Below are 14,161 nucleotides of genomic sequence, written 5' to 3' on the forward strand. Positions count from 1 at the left end.
TTTTTTTTTTTTTTGGTGGACGAGCAACCTACAATCTATTTGTTTTAGCAATGTTTATTTATCTATTTATTTTCATGTATCATATCACATGGTGACAGCATTTGTTGTTTCATGTTGTATGTCCTTAGTGGAGAAGAAGGAAAAGAAACCATCGAAACCTAGAGAACTTCTGCCATTTGAAGGAATGGAAGTACGCACATTTTAAGTTACACATTTTTGAGAAAGTGAATGTGTTCACACGTGATTAATTAAACATGTTAAATTATGGTCATTTTTAATACATTTCACACATTTACTTAATTTGACATGATAGCTGCTTTATTCTGTTCTGTGTGATTTTTACCAACTAATTCAAAGCGGATTGAAAGCGCTCAACAATTCAAGTGTCGTCTTCTTTCCAAATTGTATATAAACCAAACCTAGATGGTATGTTTAAAGTAAAGTCATTTGCAGTTACACTTTGTTTAGTGTAATTTAATCATTATTAAAGCTCAGCAAATGAAATCTCACCCACGAGTAAAACAACCTCCTTGATAGGAATGTTAATAACAATGGAGGACTGTGTTTACATAACAGTAATACTACTTACTTTCCGGAATGTGTTAACTCTGACAAACTAGCAAATCTCAGCTGCTTGATTGGTGAAAAATATAAAATATATTAACAGCCAGCTATAGTGCAAATTTACCTGCATACATACAGTACACTAACGTAAAGTGATATATACTCTATAGCAAATCTCAACTGCCTCATTTTATTTTTATGTGACTATATTATCGCTCAGCTCTTTATGTAAAGTTGGGTATGTACAGGTGCATCTCAATAAATTAGAATGTCGTGGAAAAGTTCATTTATTTCAGTAATTAAACTCAAATTGTGAAACTCATGTATTAAATAAATTCAGTGCACACAGACTGAAGTAGTTTAAGTCTTTGGTTCTTTTAATTGTGATGATTTTGGCTCACATTTAACAAAAACCAATCAATTCACTATCTCAACAAATTAGAATACTCCATAAGACCAATAAAAAAAACATTTTTAGTGAATTGTTGGCCTTTATTGAGATGCACCTGTATGTCCAGCTTTATCTACATATATACATTATTCACATTGGGCAATATATTCTACAGTATATATATATTATATAGCATGTCTCAACTGCTTGATTGCTTTAATCTTTGGAAAATGTAAACTATATTATTGCCCAGCTCAAATCTGTCAAATCTGACTGTAAGTCAGAAAGATATTAAGGTTTTATAAACATTAACATGTTTTTTTTTGTAAAGCTGCTTTGAAACAATGTGTATTGTGACATATTGTATACATAAATATTTTACTTGATTGAGAGCTTTGATGGTCATAAGTTGTCACTAAAGTTGATATATTACCGTAATACTTTTTTCAGATTGATGAGGAGGCCAATATTAATAAAATCGATTATTATATTGAGCTGTTGTATGAAAGCATGCCTGAGAAGATTAGAGGCTCCACTCTGATCCTCCATCTGGCCCGTAACCCTGATAACCTGGAGGAGCTCCTGCATAATGGTAACTCTTTTTTGTTCTCAATTCACTGTCAACAGTGTTATTATTCTGCAACAATCTGTCATAATAAACATATGAACTGCCACATAACAGCAGGGATTTCAGTGGTCCTTAAACTCTTGCAATATATGTTTGATTTTGTCAGATTATCCAGTTGTTTTTGACTAGTTTGATGTTTTTCAGAGGCTGTGCTTGGAGCTCTTGCGCGTGTCCTGAGAGAGGACTGGAAACACAGTGTGGAGCTGGCAACTACTATCATCTACGTCTTCTTCTGCTTCTCAAGGTACATCATTTCTGTACAGTTTATTTTTTGTCTTAGTTGTTGTGCTTTAAAGGGCCTGAAACAGAATCGAGTAGGCAATGTTTGAAGAGGATTTTAGTGTGCTGATTGTTAATGTGCTGTCAGCATGATGAAGTTAACTCTCTCTAAGAAGTGGTGTCTCTAAATTCAAACCCTTTTAGCATCACCGCTGCAGCCGTCAAAACACAGCTTCATCAACTAATTCAGGGCTTCAAAATTAAATTTCAAAACAATTACTTACTTGGACTTTAAATCGCCTACTGTGAGCAATTTTCCTGGTATGCTCTGATTGTAATCTGTAAGTGTCTATGGGGACTAACAGAGGTTTACAGACACTATTGACAGTTACACAATTGAATGGTAGGACTGTGGTTCGACTTTTAAAAATACATCTCATCTGTTGCACTCCATTCAGCTATTTTTGAACACAAAAACACATTATGTGGCATCCTTAGGACTGACCAGTTACCTAGCCAATCAGGTAACTCATAACTAGTCGATTATGAAAATATGTACAGACTGTTCAAAGGATTGGGGCCAGAATTTTTTTCTCCTTAAATTAACAGGATGCTTTATATTGGTCACACGTGACAGTAAAGACTTCTACATTGTTACAAAATATTTCTATTTCAAATAAATGCTGTTCTTTTGAAAAAATACAAATAAAAAATATCACGGTTTCCATGAAAATATAAAGCAGCACTACTGTTTTTAACATTAATAATTAGAAATGTTTCTTGAGCACTAAATCATGATATTAGAATGATGTCTTAAGGAACATGTGACACTTTTATTGCGAAAATTCAGTAAATGAATTTAATAATAAATAAATGATATTTGAAAGCCTATTCAAATAGAAAATGGGTATTTTAAATAGTAATATTATTTCACAATATTACTGTTTTTACTGTACAAATAAATGCAGTATTGGTGAGCATAAGAAACTTCCTTTAAAAACATTGACTCTTGCTGACCCCAAACTTTTTAACGGTAGTGTAGAGAGAGAAGTATGCAGCATATTCTGTTTTGGAGGATTAATATACTACTTCCATTTTTTATTTTTTATAGAAGCAGATTGCATACCAGATATTCTGATATAGCTCTTGTATAAGGTTGAAAGCCTTAAGAAAACCTTGATACGCTCTCAAAACATCTTTAGTAGCTGCAGATCAGGTTACTGCTTTTACTGAGATAGCTGTCAGCATTTATTTGAGCTATGAAAGCGTGTGCTCTCATTTGATGGTTTTCCTTGGCTCTCATTTTCAGATGGCTAATGTGGAAATTTCTTTCCGCTAGCTAGAATGACTTTGACGTTTGAAGGATGTATTTGAAATGTATGATGAGTTGTTTGGCCCGATCTTTCCGTTCTGTTTATGTACTAATCAGGACTAGAGTATGAAATTCATCTGGCACGTCCGTCTCGGTGTCTCTGCATACCAGCCATTGTCTAGTTCTCCGATTGTATCGCATACATCAGTGTCTGGCCGAATGTGCCAGGAGAGGTCGGAGCGGGACAGACCCTCACCACTTGTGTTCTTCCTGCAGTTTCTCGCAGTTCCACGGGCTCATTACACACTATAAGATTGGCGCGCTGTGCATGAACATCATCGAGCACGAGCTGAAGAAATATGACCTGTGGCAAGATGAGTTAGAGAAGAAGAGCAAGGCTTATATCCTTTTTATCAATCTCTGTTCAATCAAAAAATGCATAGCACAAAATAAATGTGTTAAATGAACTAGATTACTCCTTAACATATCCACGTGAAGAGGATCCCGAAAACCAGAGCTTGCGGAAGGAGTATGAGAAAACCCTTAAGAAATACCAAAGCCTCCTGGTCAAACAGGAGCAGCTGCTGCGAGGTACAGGAAGTGGAATGTTTTATTTGCCACAGTTCAGTAGGAATCATCCATGAAGCCTTGATTAGGTGTTCCTCTTCCTCCCCACGACTCTAGTTGCGTTCTATCTGCTGTTGAATCTGTCTGAGGACACCCGCACCGAGCTCAAGATGAGGAACAAGAACATTGTGCACCTGCTGGTCAAGTCTCTAGAGAGGGACAATGAGGAACTGCTGGTGCTGGTGGTCTCCTTCCTCAAAAAGCTCAGCATCTTCTTGGAGAACAAGAACGACATGGTGAGATCTTCTTGGTGCCAAACACATCAGAAGCTTTAAAATACAATTTCTTGAGTTATGAAATCACTAAACACTGCTGGTCAAAAGCTTGGACTGATTATGGTTTTTGAATGTTTTCGAAAGAAGTCACTTGTGCTCACCAAAGCTGCATTTATTTGATGAAAAATAATGTAAAACAGTACTGGTTATATTGTGAAATATTATAACAATCTAAAAGAATTGTATTCTATTTGAATATATTTTCAATTGTACCTTGTTCCTGTAATCATAAAGCTGAATTTTCAGCAGTCATTACTCCTGTCTTCAGTGTCACATGATCCTTCAGAAATCATTCTAATATGCTGATTTGGTGCAAAAAAGATAGTAAAGACATTTACAATGTTATAAAAGGATTTCAAATTCATTTCTTTTGAACTTTGTATTCATCAAAGAATCCTGAAAAAATTATATCACTGTTTCCACAAAAATACTAAGCAGCTAAAGCTGTTTTCAACAACAACAAGAAACATTATTAATAACTGCGCACCAATAATAAATACTAATATTTGAAAATCATATCATTTCGAAGGATCATGTGACACTGAATACTGGAGAATAATTGCTGCTGAAAATTCAGCTTTTCCATCACGGGGGGGAATAAATTACGTTTTAAATTATATTTTAAAAAGACAACCGTTCTTTTAAATGGCAATAATATGTCTCAATATTATTATTTAATCAAATAAATGCAGCCTTGGTGAGCATAAGAGGTATAAAAATCAATCAATCAATAAAAAAATTATTTATTCAAAAACGTTTGACTGGTATATGTAGATCAAATATAAATATGATGCATTTTATTTAAGCATAAAGCTGCATCTTTAATGCGTCCTGAAGAATTATGGGGTCATTTATAGCAGGAAGTTTCTGTCATTGCTGTGCTGAGGTTCGTCCTGGATGTCCTACACTGCTCCACTGTCAGTGCACCTGGAATCAATCTACTCTGGCTATGAATGTACATTTATCAAGACAGAAGTTGTTTTTATTCCTGTATGGCTTAACCAAATCCTTGTTGTAGAAAAAAAAAATAGACTTTTGGCTTTGAAAATCTCTCATCATATTGTACATAAAAACACGTTGGACAAAAAAACTGGCTATTATAGAAGCAGCTGAGAAAAAAAAGATGATTTTGTTTGTTTCTCCAGACTAAGCTGTTTTTAAAGTAATTTTATGTAGCTGCTTCTTTCGACTCTAATTGAACGTATTACGTGTATTTCACTTGTATGTTTGTAATAGGCTGAAATGGACACTGTAGAGAAGCTGGCTTGTCTGGTTCCATGTGAACAGGAAGACCTGATGAACGTCACTCTGCGACTTCTCCTCAACCTCTCCTTTGACACGGGTCTGCGCACCAAAATGGTGCATGTGGGTTTGCTGCCCAAACTCACTGCTCTGCTGGGTAACTCTTCTAACGTTCATATTATTATGAGACTGGAACATCATTCCACTGTAATTGAATTGCACTAAGACTTACAGCAGGGTTTATGTACTGTTTTCAAACTTTTTGGTGCTAAGGACTTTTCACAACAGTAGTTTTACAAGGGATATTGCCTAAACCCTCAGTTAGATATGATGTAGAATGTGTATATATCCTACCATTCAGGTGTTTGGGGTTGGTAAGATTTTTTTCATGTATTTCATGTTTTATGCTCACCAAGGCTGCATTATGTTCAGAAATGCAGTAAATCAGTAATATTGTGAAATATTATTACAATTTAAAATACGTATTTATTATATTTTGAAATAAAATGTTTTAAAATAAGTATTTTATTATACTTTCAAATGTAATTTATTCCTCTGATGGCAAAGCTAAATTTTCAACAGCCTCATATACTCATGAACCTTCAGAAATCATTCTAATATGTTGATTTGCTGCTCAAGAAACGTTTTTCGTTATCAATTTTAAAAAGAGCTGTGCTGCTTAATATTTTTGGGAATCCATAATACATTTTTTTTTTTCAGAATTCTAGTTATAAATATTTTTACTGTCTTATGAATAAAAAGTATTCCTTTCTTAAAAAAAAAAATAAACACTGGCCCCAAACTTTTGAACAGTAATATATAAATTATTATTATTATTATTTGTTTTTTATTTCTTACTGTTTAAAAACTACGGCTGTCAGTTGAATCAAACAGTCACTGTATTAATCACATAATTTCCAACTATTTGTTAAAATAAAAAACAGGAATAGTGTCAAATTTGGCAAATTTGTTGAAAAATTATAAATAATATTAAATACATTTACTTTATTTCTATTTATAATACTTTTTTTTTTCCTCTTTAATTTTCTGTGCACTCTCTACCACCTTCTTAAACGTCCTTGGACCTATTTGAAAACACCCGATTTTAAAAACCTTGTAAACCCAACTCTTTGCACATCTTATCCAAGCCCAGAAATGTTACTTTCTTAAAGCAGTAGATTAAAAACCAACTGGAGAATATCATTTTCCTCTTTTCCATTTGAAATAAACCGTTTTGGCCCAGCACGAAATGAGAGAAAACTTGCATGACTGAAGTTAATGGAAAAATGATATTTGTAAGGTTACCAAAGTAAAGTTATCTTTAGATGTGAATTATACACTCTTATCTTCAAACTAGAAAGAGATTATTTAAGGTTGCATCCAAGGATTTGCGCTGGAAAATCAGTAATGTTGAAATGTTTGAAAACCAACTACATCAGAATGATTGTCTTTACAAGCTGCAGAATATACAGTTACACTGAAACCAAAAACCTGCTTTGGCAGAAGCTGGTGCAGGAGCAGATGATGGAGGTTTGGCTTAAATTATGGCCATTTCTATCAGATATCCTGAATCGAGCAAAGCCAAACACATTTACCCAGTGATTATGAGTTCAGCTAGTCATGTCATAGGAGAATAATTCCTCTTTGTGTCTGTTTTCATTTTCACTCGTTCACAACAATCAAACAGCACTTTTCATGCATTTCTGTCAGGCATCAACCACAATATTTCTGGTAATTTGATGCATATGACATGCGTCTCTTTTCCTGACCAGCTCGAGTGACACCTCTGCATCGAAGCTGCTTTGTAAATCCTTCTCGTGATTACATCCAAGAGCTTAATTGCACATTTTTTTCAATGGGTTAGCCATTTCAGCAGTTAGGACTGAGTTTAAGAGCTGCCTGGCTGCCGTCGTAAAGTCAGTCCGTCTCCACTTACTCTCGCTGAGGTCAATGGCGTCTGCGGCCGCTAATGAGAAGCACATGTTCCGGCCACCGAGGGCCCGCCCAGGACGGCCCTCGCTTATTAATGCCACTAAAATATATGCCTCCTTCTGTGTCCCCAATTAAACAAACTAAGCAAACCTCTTCTTTACCTACTCCGCTTTCCTTCACTCTCTCTTCCTTTTTTATCCTGATATCCCCAGCGGTCACATCTGCTTCTAATCGCCGATGTGATAATGTGCTCTAGGGTGTCTCGGGTCCCGACTGCCTCGGTCGGACTCATAATGACTGATTATCCCATTGCTCTATCTGAGTGTTTCCTATCTCACAGGGGAGTATCGGCATTAGGGAAGAAGAGGAGGAGGGTGTAAAGTGTTATTAATGAGAATGTTTGAAGGGAGAAGCGTGAGTGTGTGTGGTGCGTGTGTATCTGCGGTCTCTCTCCCCTGTGGATTGAGTTTGGATTGTAATCACATACCCCACATGCTCTTATCTATAATCTCTGTGATAAATGATTCGCTCTCAGCACGAGCCAGTATAAATACATGATCTAACTGACCACGACTGATCAATTTAGATAGCGCTTGGAAAGTTTACATGCATTGTGAATCTCTCTGAAGGTTTTTTTCTCGTCTTTTCTTTAGGTGATGACACGTACAAGCACGTAGCGATGCGTATCCTCTACCACATCAGCGTGGATGACAAATCTAAATCCATGTTTGCGTATACTGACTGCATTCCTCAGGTGAGCGTTTTCTTCACTTTCTTCATTGTTTTCAACTATTGCTTTGAAAGAAAGCAAACCAAAATGAATTGTTAACAGGAAAAGGAAGAATTTTCTGCCAGGACACACACATCATTCCCTTCTCTTATCATAGTGACATGTTACTGTAATCAGATGACTTTTTTTTCAAGAATGAAGTAATGTAAAGAGGCTTTCGCACCAGAAAAATGTTTTCATAGTTCCTGTAACTATTGGCATACCTGCTTTTTGGCGTGTTCACGCTGCAGGGACTAGGAACTAGTTTATGCATGGGAATGTCTTTTGAGGGGACTAAATTAGCACCTACTTCACAGTAGATTCTAACTCCGCTCAATAGGAACTACCAGTGACATAAGTGTACGTTGATTGGCCAAACGCATGTTGTACGAAACACCAGAACCCGCCATTTTTAAAAAGACATGTAAACACAGTTTACATAGACTTACTCCACAAACTAACTCCAAGAACATGGAGAACAGCGATACATGGACTGACGCCCAGATAGCTGTCCTCTTTCCTCCAGTTATTGACGTTATTGAATGCCTTGCTTAAATGACATCGCTGTCAGGCACCTTACGTCACTTGAGGGTTCCTAACTGATAATGAAATGCATTGTTGTTTTTTTCTTTATCATCAAGTGGTAATTAATATAGATTATAAAATCTGTGATTGTATGTCAGACAGGCCAAAACGTGTTCTGTGGTGATACTGAAGAAATTTGAATGTCTTTCTGTATGTTTAGAATTAAATATTAGTATAATTAATTGCAGCATTACAGGATACTCTGAATTCTGTTTATTAATTGTAAAGGGGTCATATGATGCTGCTAAAAAGAACATTATTTTGTGTATTTGGTGTAATGAAATGTGTTTATGCGGTTTAAGGTTCAAAAAACGCGGCCTTGAGTGAGCGGAGGCCGGAGGGCTTGAGAATGGCGCGGCCAGCGGATTCGATGAAGGAGCGTCCGGCGGGCTTGCGGCAACCACATGTGAAGACTTTGCAAGGATTTGAGAAAAATTGAAATCGCATCATATGACCCCTTTAAAAATAGTACCTAAACCAGTATTTACTTATCCGATAACTTATCCTGTGTGTGTGTGTGTGTGTGTATACTGTACTGCACAAGTACTAAAAGGTATTTTGTACTATGCTATATCAAACATGTTTTTGCTGCTGTGGTGTGTCATGTATGTATCATGTGTGCACCTCACCTAATGTTGTAAAGTTGGCTAATTGCTGTGCTGTCTTTCTCTCACATGGCGTTAATGAGATAACCGAGCTAATTTAATTGGAGGGGGGCTTCTGTGAGGTCACCAGCAATTGCCTGGGTACAATTTCTCTGAAACAACTTCTGCCCGAGCGTTGTCATCTTTAAAATGCTTGTCTTCTCAAATTGGGTGAAAATGCCTACCAGATGCTTGTAAAAAAAAAAAAAAGTTAAATTCCTCAACCTAATCGCTCCGCCAATCCGCCTGGAGACGGTCGGGGCATGATGTCAGAATAGCTGTGGGACTCCTTAGGGAGGAATGCAATTCTTTCTTTCTTTCTTTCTTTCTTTCTCTTTTAGTTGTCCATGCTTTTGTTCTTTTTCATTCATTCTTTTAATTCTGTCATTTGTTTATTTGTTCTTTCTTTCATTTGATTATACTTTTTTGTTTGTTTATTCATTCTTTCATGTTTGTTCTTTTTTTTTGTTTTGTTCTGTCTTTCAGTTCATGTTTTTATTCATTTTTGTTCTTGTTTCGTTTATTCTTTCTTATGTTTGTTTTCATTTGTTCTTTCTTTTGTTTCTATTTCTGTCTTTTTTCTTTCTCTCTTTCAATAGCTAATGTGTGTCCGTTGGTGTCTGTGGATCTGGTGTGTCTCAGGTCTGTGCTGGCAATCAGCCTGGACCCTCTTCTGTAAGGGAGGATTTAGGATTTAGATCAAAAGGCCTCACTGCTCTGGGTTCTGAACTGGCGAGGAGAGGCCTGGCATTGGACCCATTCCTCTGCCACAAAGGGTCTCACTATAATTACTCAAAGCTGTGAGGTGTGTGTGTGTGAGGAAATGCTTGCAGGGCTTGTGGAGCTATGAAACCATGGAGAGCTCAGAGACTGAGGTGAGAGGGAGGGGATGACAAGGAGAGGCAGGGCCTCCCATTGCTGGTAAATAGGAGCAAGCAGGTGCCAGTGAGTCTAGACTGCGTGATTTGGAGGCCTGGGACCAGGTTATGTGATACTCAATATGGGAAAGGCCTGATTGCTCACTGCTGCCTCTTCACAGGCCTGCGTTGGTCTGGTCGTGCCTTCCTGTGTAACATCTAACTGGCCCATACCGTGGCCCGTGCCCATTGCGGCCAGTGGAGCCTCCTCTATCTTCATCTGTTCATCTCCTCATCTCTCTTTTTAACCACATGTGCGGAATCTGTTGGCCGCTGGCCAGTTATCTCCTTAAGACAGGCCTGCCAAGTCTCTCTCATTGGGCCGTTATCAGCTGCAGCATTGACCTGATTGAAGCGGACTGTGGGATATTGTCTCAACTCTCTCTGGCTTTTGAATAAAAACACAAATAGCAATCCTTTCGCCAACAATGACAGCACTAATGCTTCTCCCTGTCAGGAACCATCTCTTTCATTATTTATGTCTTTTCTTTTGTTTTCCATCTGATTGTTTCACGATACTCCACATGCAATACTCCTCAGTTTTGAAATGTGCTTCAATAGGCCCATTGTGATATCACTCTTTGAGGACGCTTGGAAACCACACATGAGCCCTGATGTGACAAACTATTCTGGGCTTCACATTAGATTAAGATTTTCAAGTTACTTATCTGTCTGACAGGTGTCAGCCCATAAATTTATTTATTTATTTTTTTGTGATTAAAAAAAAAATAGTACTATTTATGAAAACAACAATAATAATAAAAAAAACAATTGATTGAATTATTATTTACTTAAATATTAATACTGTTGTTGTAACATTGGTTTAGGTGCATTTAATTATTACTGATTTCATTATTATTGTTATTGAATTTATTTTTAAATTACAATTAAAATATAATTATAACAAATAATAATAGTAATACAACTAATAAATAAGAATTATACTTAGATGATCTTATTTAATAATATATTTATGTTCTGATTCTTTAGTACTTTACATTTGGAACCACAATAGTTTATAGGTGAACCTGAAGCATGGTGTGCGTTATAAGTGAACTGAAAGGATTAAACTGGTCTAAAAGGATCAGAGATTGCTAAATACAGTGGTGGCCAAAATGATTAGAACACTAGTATTTTCACAAGTTAAAAATGGTTTTAAGTCAGTTGTTTCTATCTTTTTCTGTAGTATGCCAGTAGGAAATATCAGTTCATATTTCCAAACATTCATTTTACCATTAATTGTAATAATCCAGTGAGATTTTGTTTGCACAAGGAGTCTGACAACAGCCAGTCCTCCACACAGATTTGAGCTCATTATCGTCCAGTCTGTCTGGAATGACATGAAGAAACAGAACTAACTGAGACAGACTAAATCCAGAAGAACTGTGGCAATGTCTCCAAGATGCTTAAAGAAACCTACCTGCAAAGCTAGCTGGAAAACTATGTGCAAGTGCACCTAGGGCAAAAGCTGCTTTAAATGCAAAGGATGGTCACACCAAATGTTGATTTAATTTAGTTAATAGAAGTTAATTGATGAAGAAAATCTATTTATGACATTGTTTTTTACAGCATCCTCATTTTACAGCATTTTACACACACATATATACAAATATCAAACTAATATAGTTATATTGATATATTCATTATTATTATTTTTGTTATTATATTAGTACTGTTTTTAATGATACATTTTAAAACAAAATATTACACAATTACATATTTGTTATAATATTTATTTTTTTATAATATGTATATATTCTATGTATCTTTGATCATGTATTATCTTGTACATTATTACATGTATTATTATTTCATAGAACACCAAGTGAGTCAGGCTAGCCCCATTAAAAAAAAAAAAATAGAGCATAACACTCCTGATGTGAACATGAATCATATACAGATGACTGTGACAGATTCACATGAAAAAGTAAAATTTTTTTAATTTTTTGTTGTGCTGAAAATTGCATTTTCTACATGCCAGATAAAGTTATTTGTCAAAGCAAATATATCCAGATCTAAAAGAAATGCCATATGCATGTTGGTGAATTGTACATCTAAATTATTTGGCTGAATAATTTATTAAAATACCCATGAATTATTAATCAGACCATTTATTCAAAAAATGGTAGCTGTGGGGTAAAGTGTGTCAGATATGTTGATACATGATGTGTCAGTGGACTGGATCATAATGATTTTGCTTCCAAATGCAGGAAATACTATTACAAAATGTTAAATAGTTTCAGTACATTTACTATTATGTTTCACTATATAGTGTGCACAGCAAAATGGAATTGTGCATTAGCATGTTTAATTTAGATTTATCTCATTTATGTTAATTTTAGTCCTTTGAAAGGACTATGTTCTATGTTTCTATGTTAGGCAATTTTCTTTAACATCCTGAAATAGAATTAATCCCGAATTACTAGTTTTACCTCGGTCTCATATCTCTTCGCCTAGAGGACAACTAAAGTAAAAATTGGCTCAGCATGTACCACCACCGTCAGGAGCTAGTAATGGCCGCAGCAGTAGTTCATGTCCTTGTATCAGTACTTATCAGCCCGCTGTTGCTGTGTCTCATCTGGAAAAGTGGCATGAAATTTGACAGCATCTATTTGCCTCCCCAACCCCATAATCCAATTTTCCACGCTCCTCTCTTCTGATGAAATACAGTGTGTTCTTTGGCCTGCAGAATAAGAGTTATTTTCCTGTATTAAAGCTACTGCTTTGGTAGCAGCTCGGCAGGCGTCACCTGTCGTCTCACTCTCATGTGTTCCTCTTCATATTGGAGGTTGTCTTCTCGTGCCATACTATGAGCTTTTCCATCATTTCAAAGTTAAAATGGTGAAGCATTGTGGGGTTTTTCGGTAACATAGCATCTTCTTTATTTCAGGTTTAGGTGTGTCCTGGCCCCAGGCCCCCTCTGTGGATGTCTGTCACCATGGCGAAGTTTGAGACCGGCCGCACAAGTCCAGTGGTCCGCCAGATAGACAAGCAGTTCCTGGTGTGTAGTATCTGTCTGGACCACTACCACAACCCCAAAGTCCTGCCCTGCCTGCACACCTTCTGCGAAAGGTCTGTGTCTGTCGGCATAATTAAAGTCCCTCATCTATAAAAAATTATTCTAGTTATCTAATTTCTGGTAATTCCTAATTTGATGATGCTGAGTTAAAAAATATCAACAAAAACTTTCCATCATGTACAGTTTTTTTTTCTTCACAAAATTCAATACATGTACAGTTGAAAAGTACATGTAAAGTCAAAAGTTTACATACACCTTGCAGAATCTGCGAAATGTTAATTATTTTACCAAAATAAGAGGGATCATACAAAATGCATGTGATTTAGTACTGACCTGAATAAGATATTTCACATAAAAGATGTAGTTTCATATAGTCCACAAGAGAAATTAATAGTTGAATTTATAAAAATGACCCCTTTCAAAAGTTTACATCCCCTTGATTCTTAATACGGTGTTGTTACCGGAATGATCCACAGATGTGTTTTTTTGTTTAGTGATAGTTGTTCACAAGTCCCTTGTTTGTCCTAATCAGTTAAACTGCCTGCTGTTCTTAAGAAAAATCCTTCAGGTCCCACAAATTGTTTGGTTTTCCAGCATTGTTGTGTATTTGAACCCTTTCCAACAATGACTGTATGATTTTGAGATCCATCTTTTTACACTGAGGACAACTGAGGGACTCATATGCAACTATTACAGAAGGTTCAAACGCTCACTGATGCTCCAGAAGGAAAAACAATACATTAAGAGCCAGGGAGTGAAAACTTTTTGAATTTGAAGATCAGGGTAAATGTAACTTATTTTGTCTTCTAGGAAACATGTAAGTATCTTCTGAAGGGCAGTACTAAATGAAAAAAATATGATATTTAGGCAAAATAAGACAAATTTAATGTATCTCCATTCTGTTCAAAAGGCTCTTAATGCATCATTTTTTTAAGCAACAACACAGTATTAGGAATAAAGGGGATGTAAACTTTTGAACTGGGTCATTTTTATAAATTCAACTATTATTTTCTCTTGTGGACTATATGTAAACATCT

The 14,161-nt window shown here is 36.0% G+C and overlaps 1 protein-coding gene across 1 annotated transcript in view; it reads left to right on the forward strand.

Annotated features, from left to right (window-relative positions):
* The first annotated feature begins 118 nt into the window (after positions 1-118).
* LOC107722509 (kinesin-associated protein 3-like) overlaps positions 119-14,161 on the forward strand; it is a 30,248-nt gene continuing 16,205 nt past the window's right edge. Inside the window, exons 1-8 of the mRNA XM_016530873.1 lie at positions 119-190; positions 1,406-1,547; positions 1,728-1,827; positions 3,391-3,515; positions 3,607-3,705; positions 3,799-3,977; positions 5,253-5,415; positions 7,844-7,944. Of these exons, the coding sequence (XP_016386359.1) occupies positions 119-190; positions 1,406-1,547; positions 1,728-1,827; positions 3,391-3,515; positions 3,607-3,705; positions 3,799-3,977; positions 5,253-5,415; positions 7,844-7,944 (981 nt within the window). The remainder of the gene's footprint in view (positions 191-1,405; positions 1,548-1,727; positions 1,828-3,390; positions 3,516-3,606; positions 3,706-3,798; positions 3,978-5,252; positions 5,416-7,843; positions 7,945-14,161) is intronic.

This window comes from Sinocyclocheilus rhinocerous, unplaced genomic scaffold (assembly GCF_001515625.1).
Source record: "Sinocyclocheilus rhinocerous isolate Xijiao unplaced genomic scaffold, SAMN03320098_v1.1 scaffold541, whole genome shotgun sequence".
In the NCBI taxonomy this organism is placed as follows: domain Eukaryota; kingdom Metazoa; phylum Chordata; class Actinopteri; order Cypriniformes; family Cyprinidae; genus Sinocyclocheilus; species Sinocyclocheilus rhinocerous.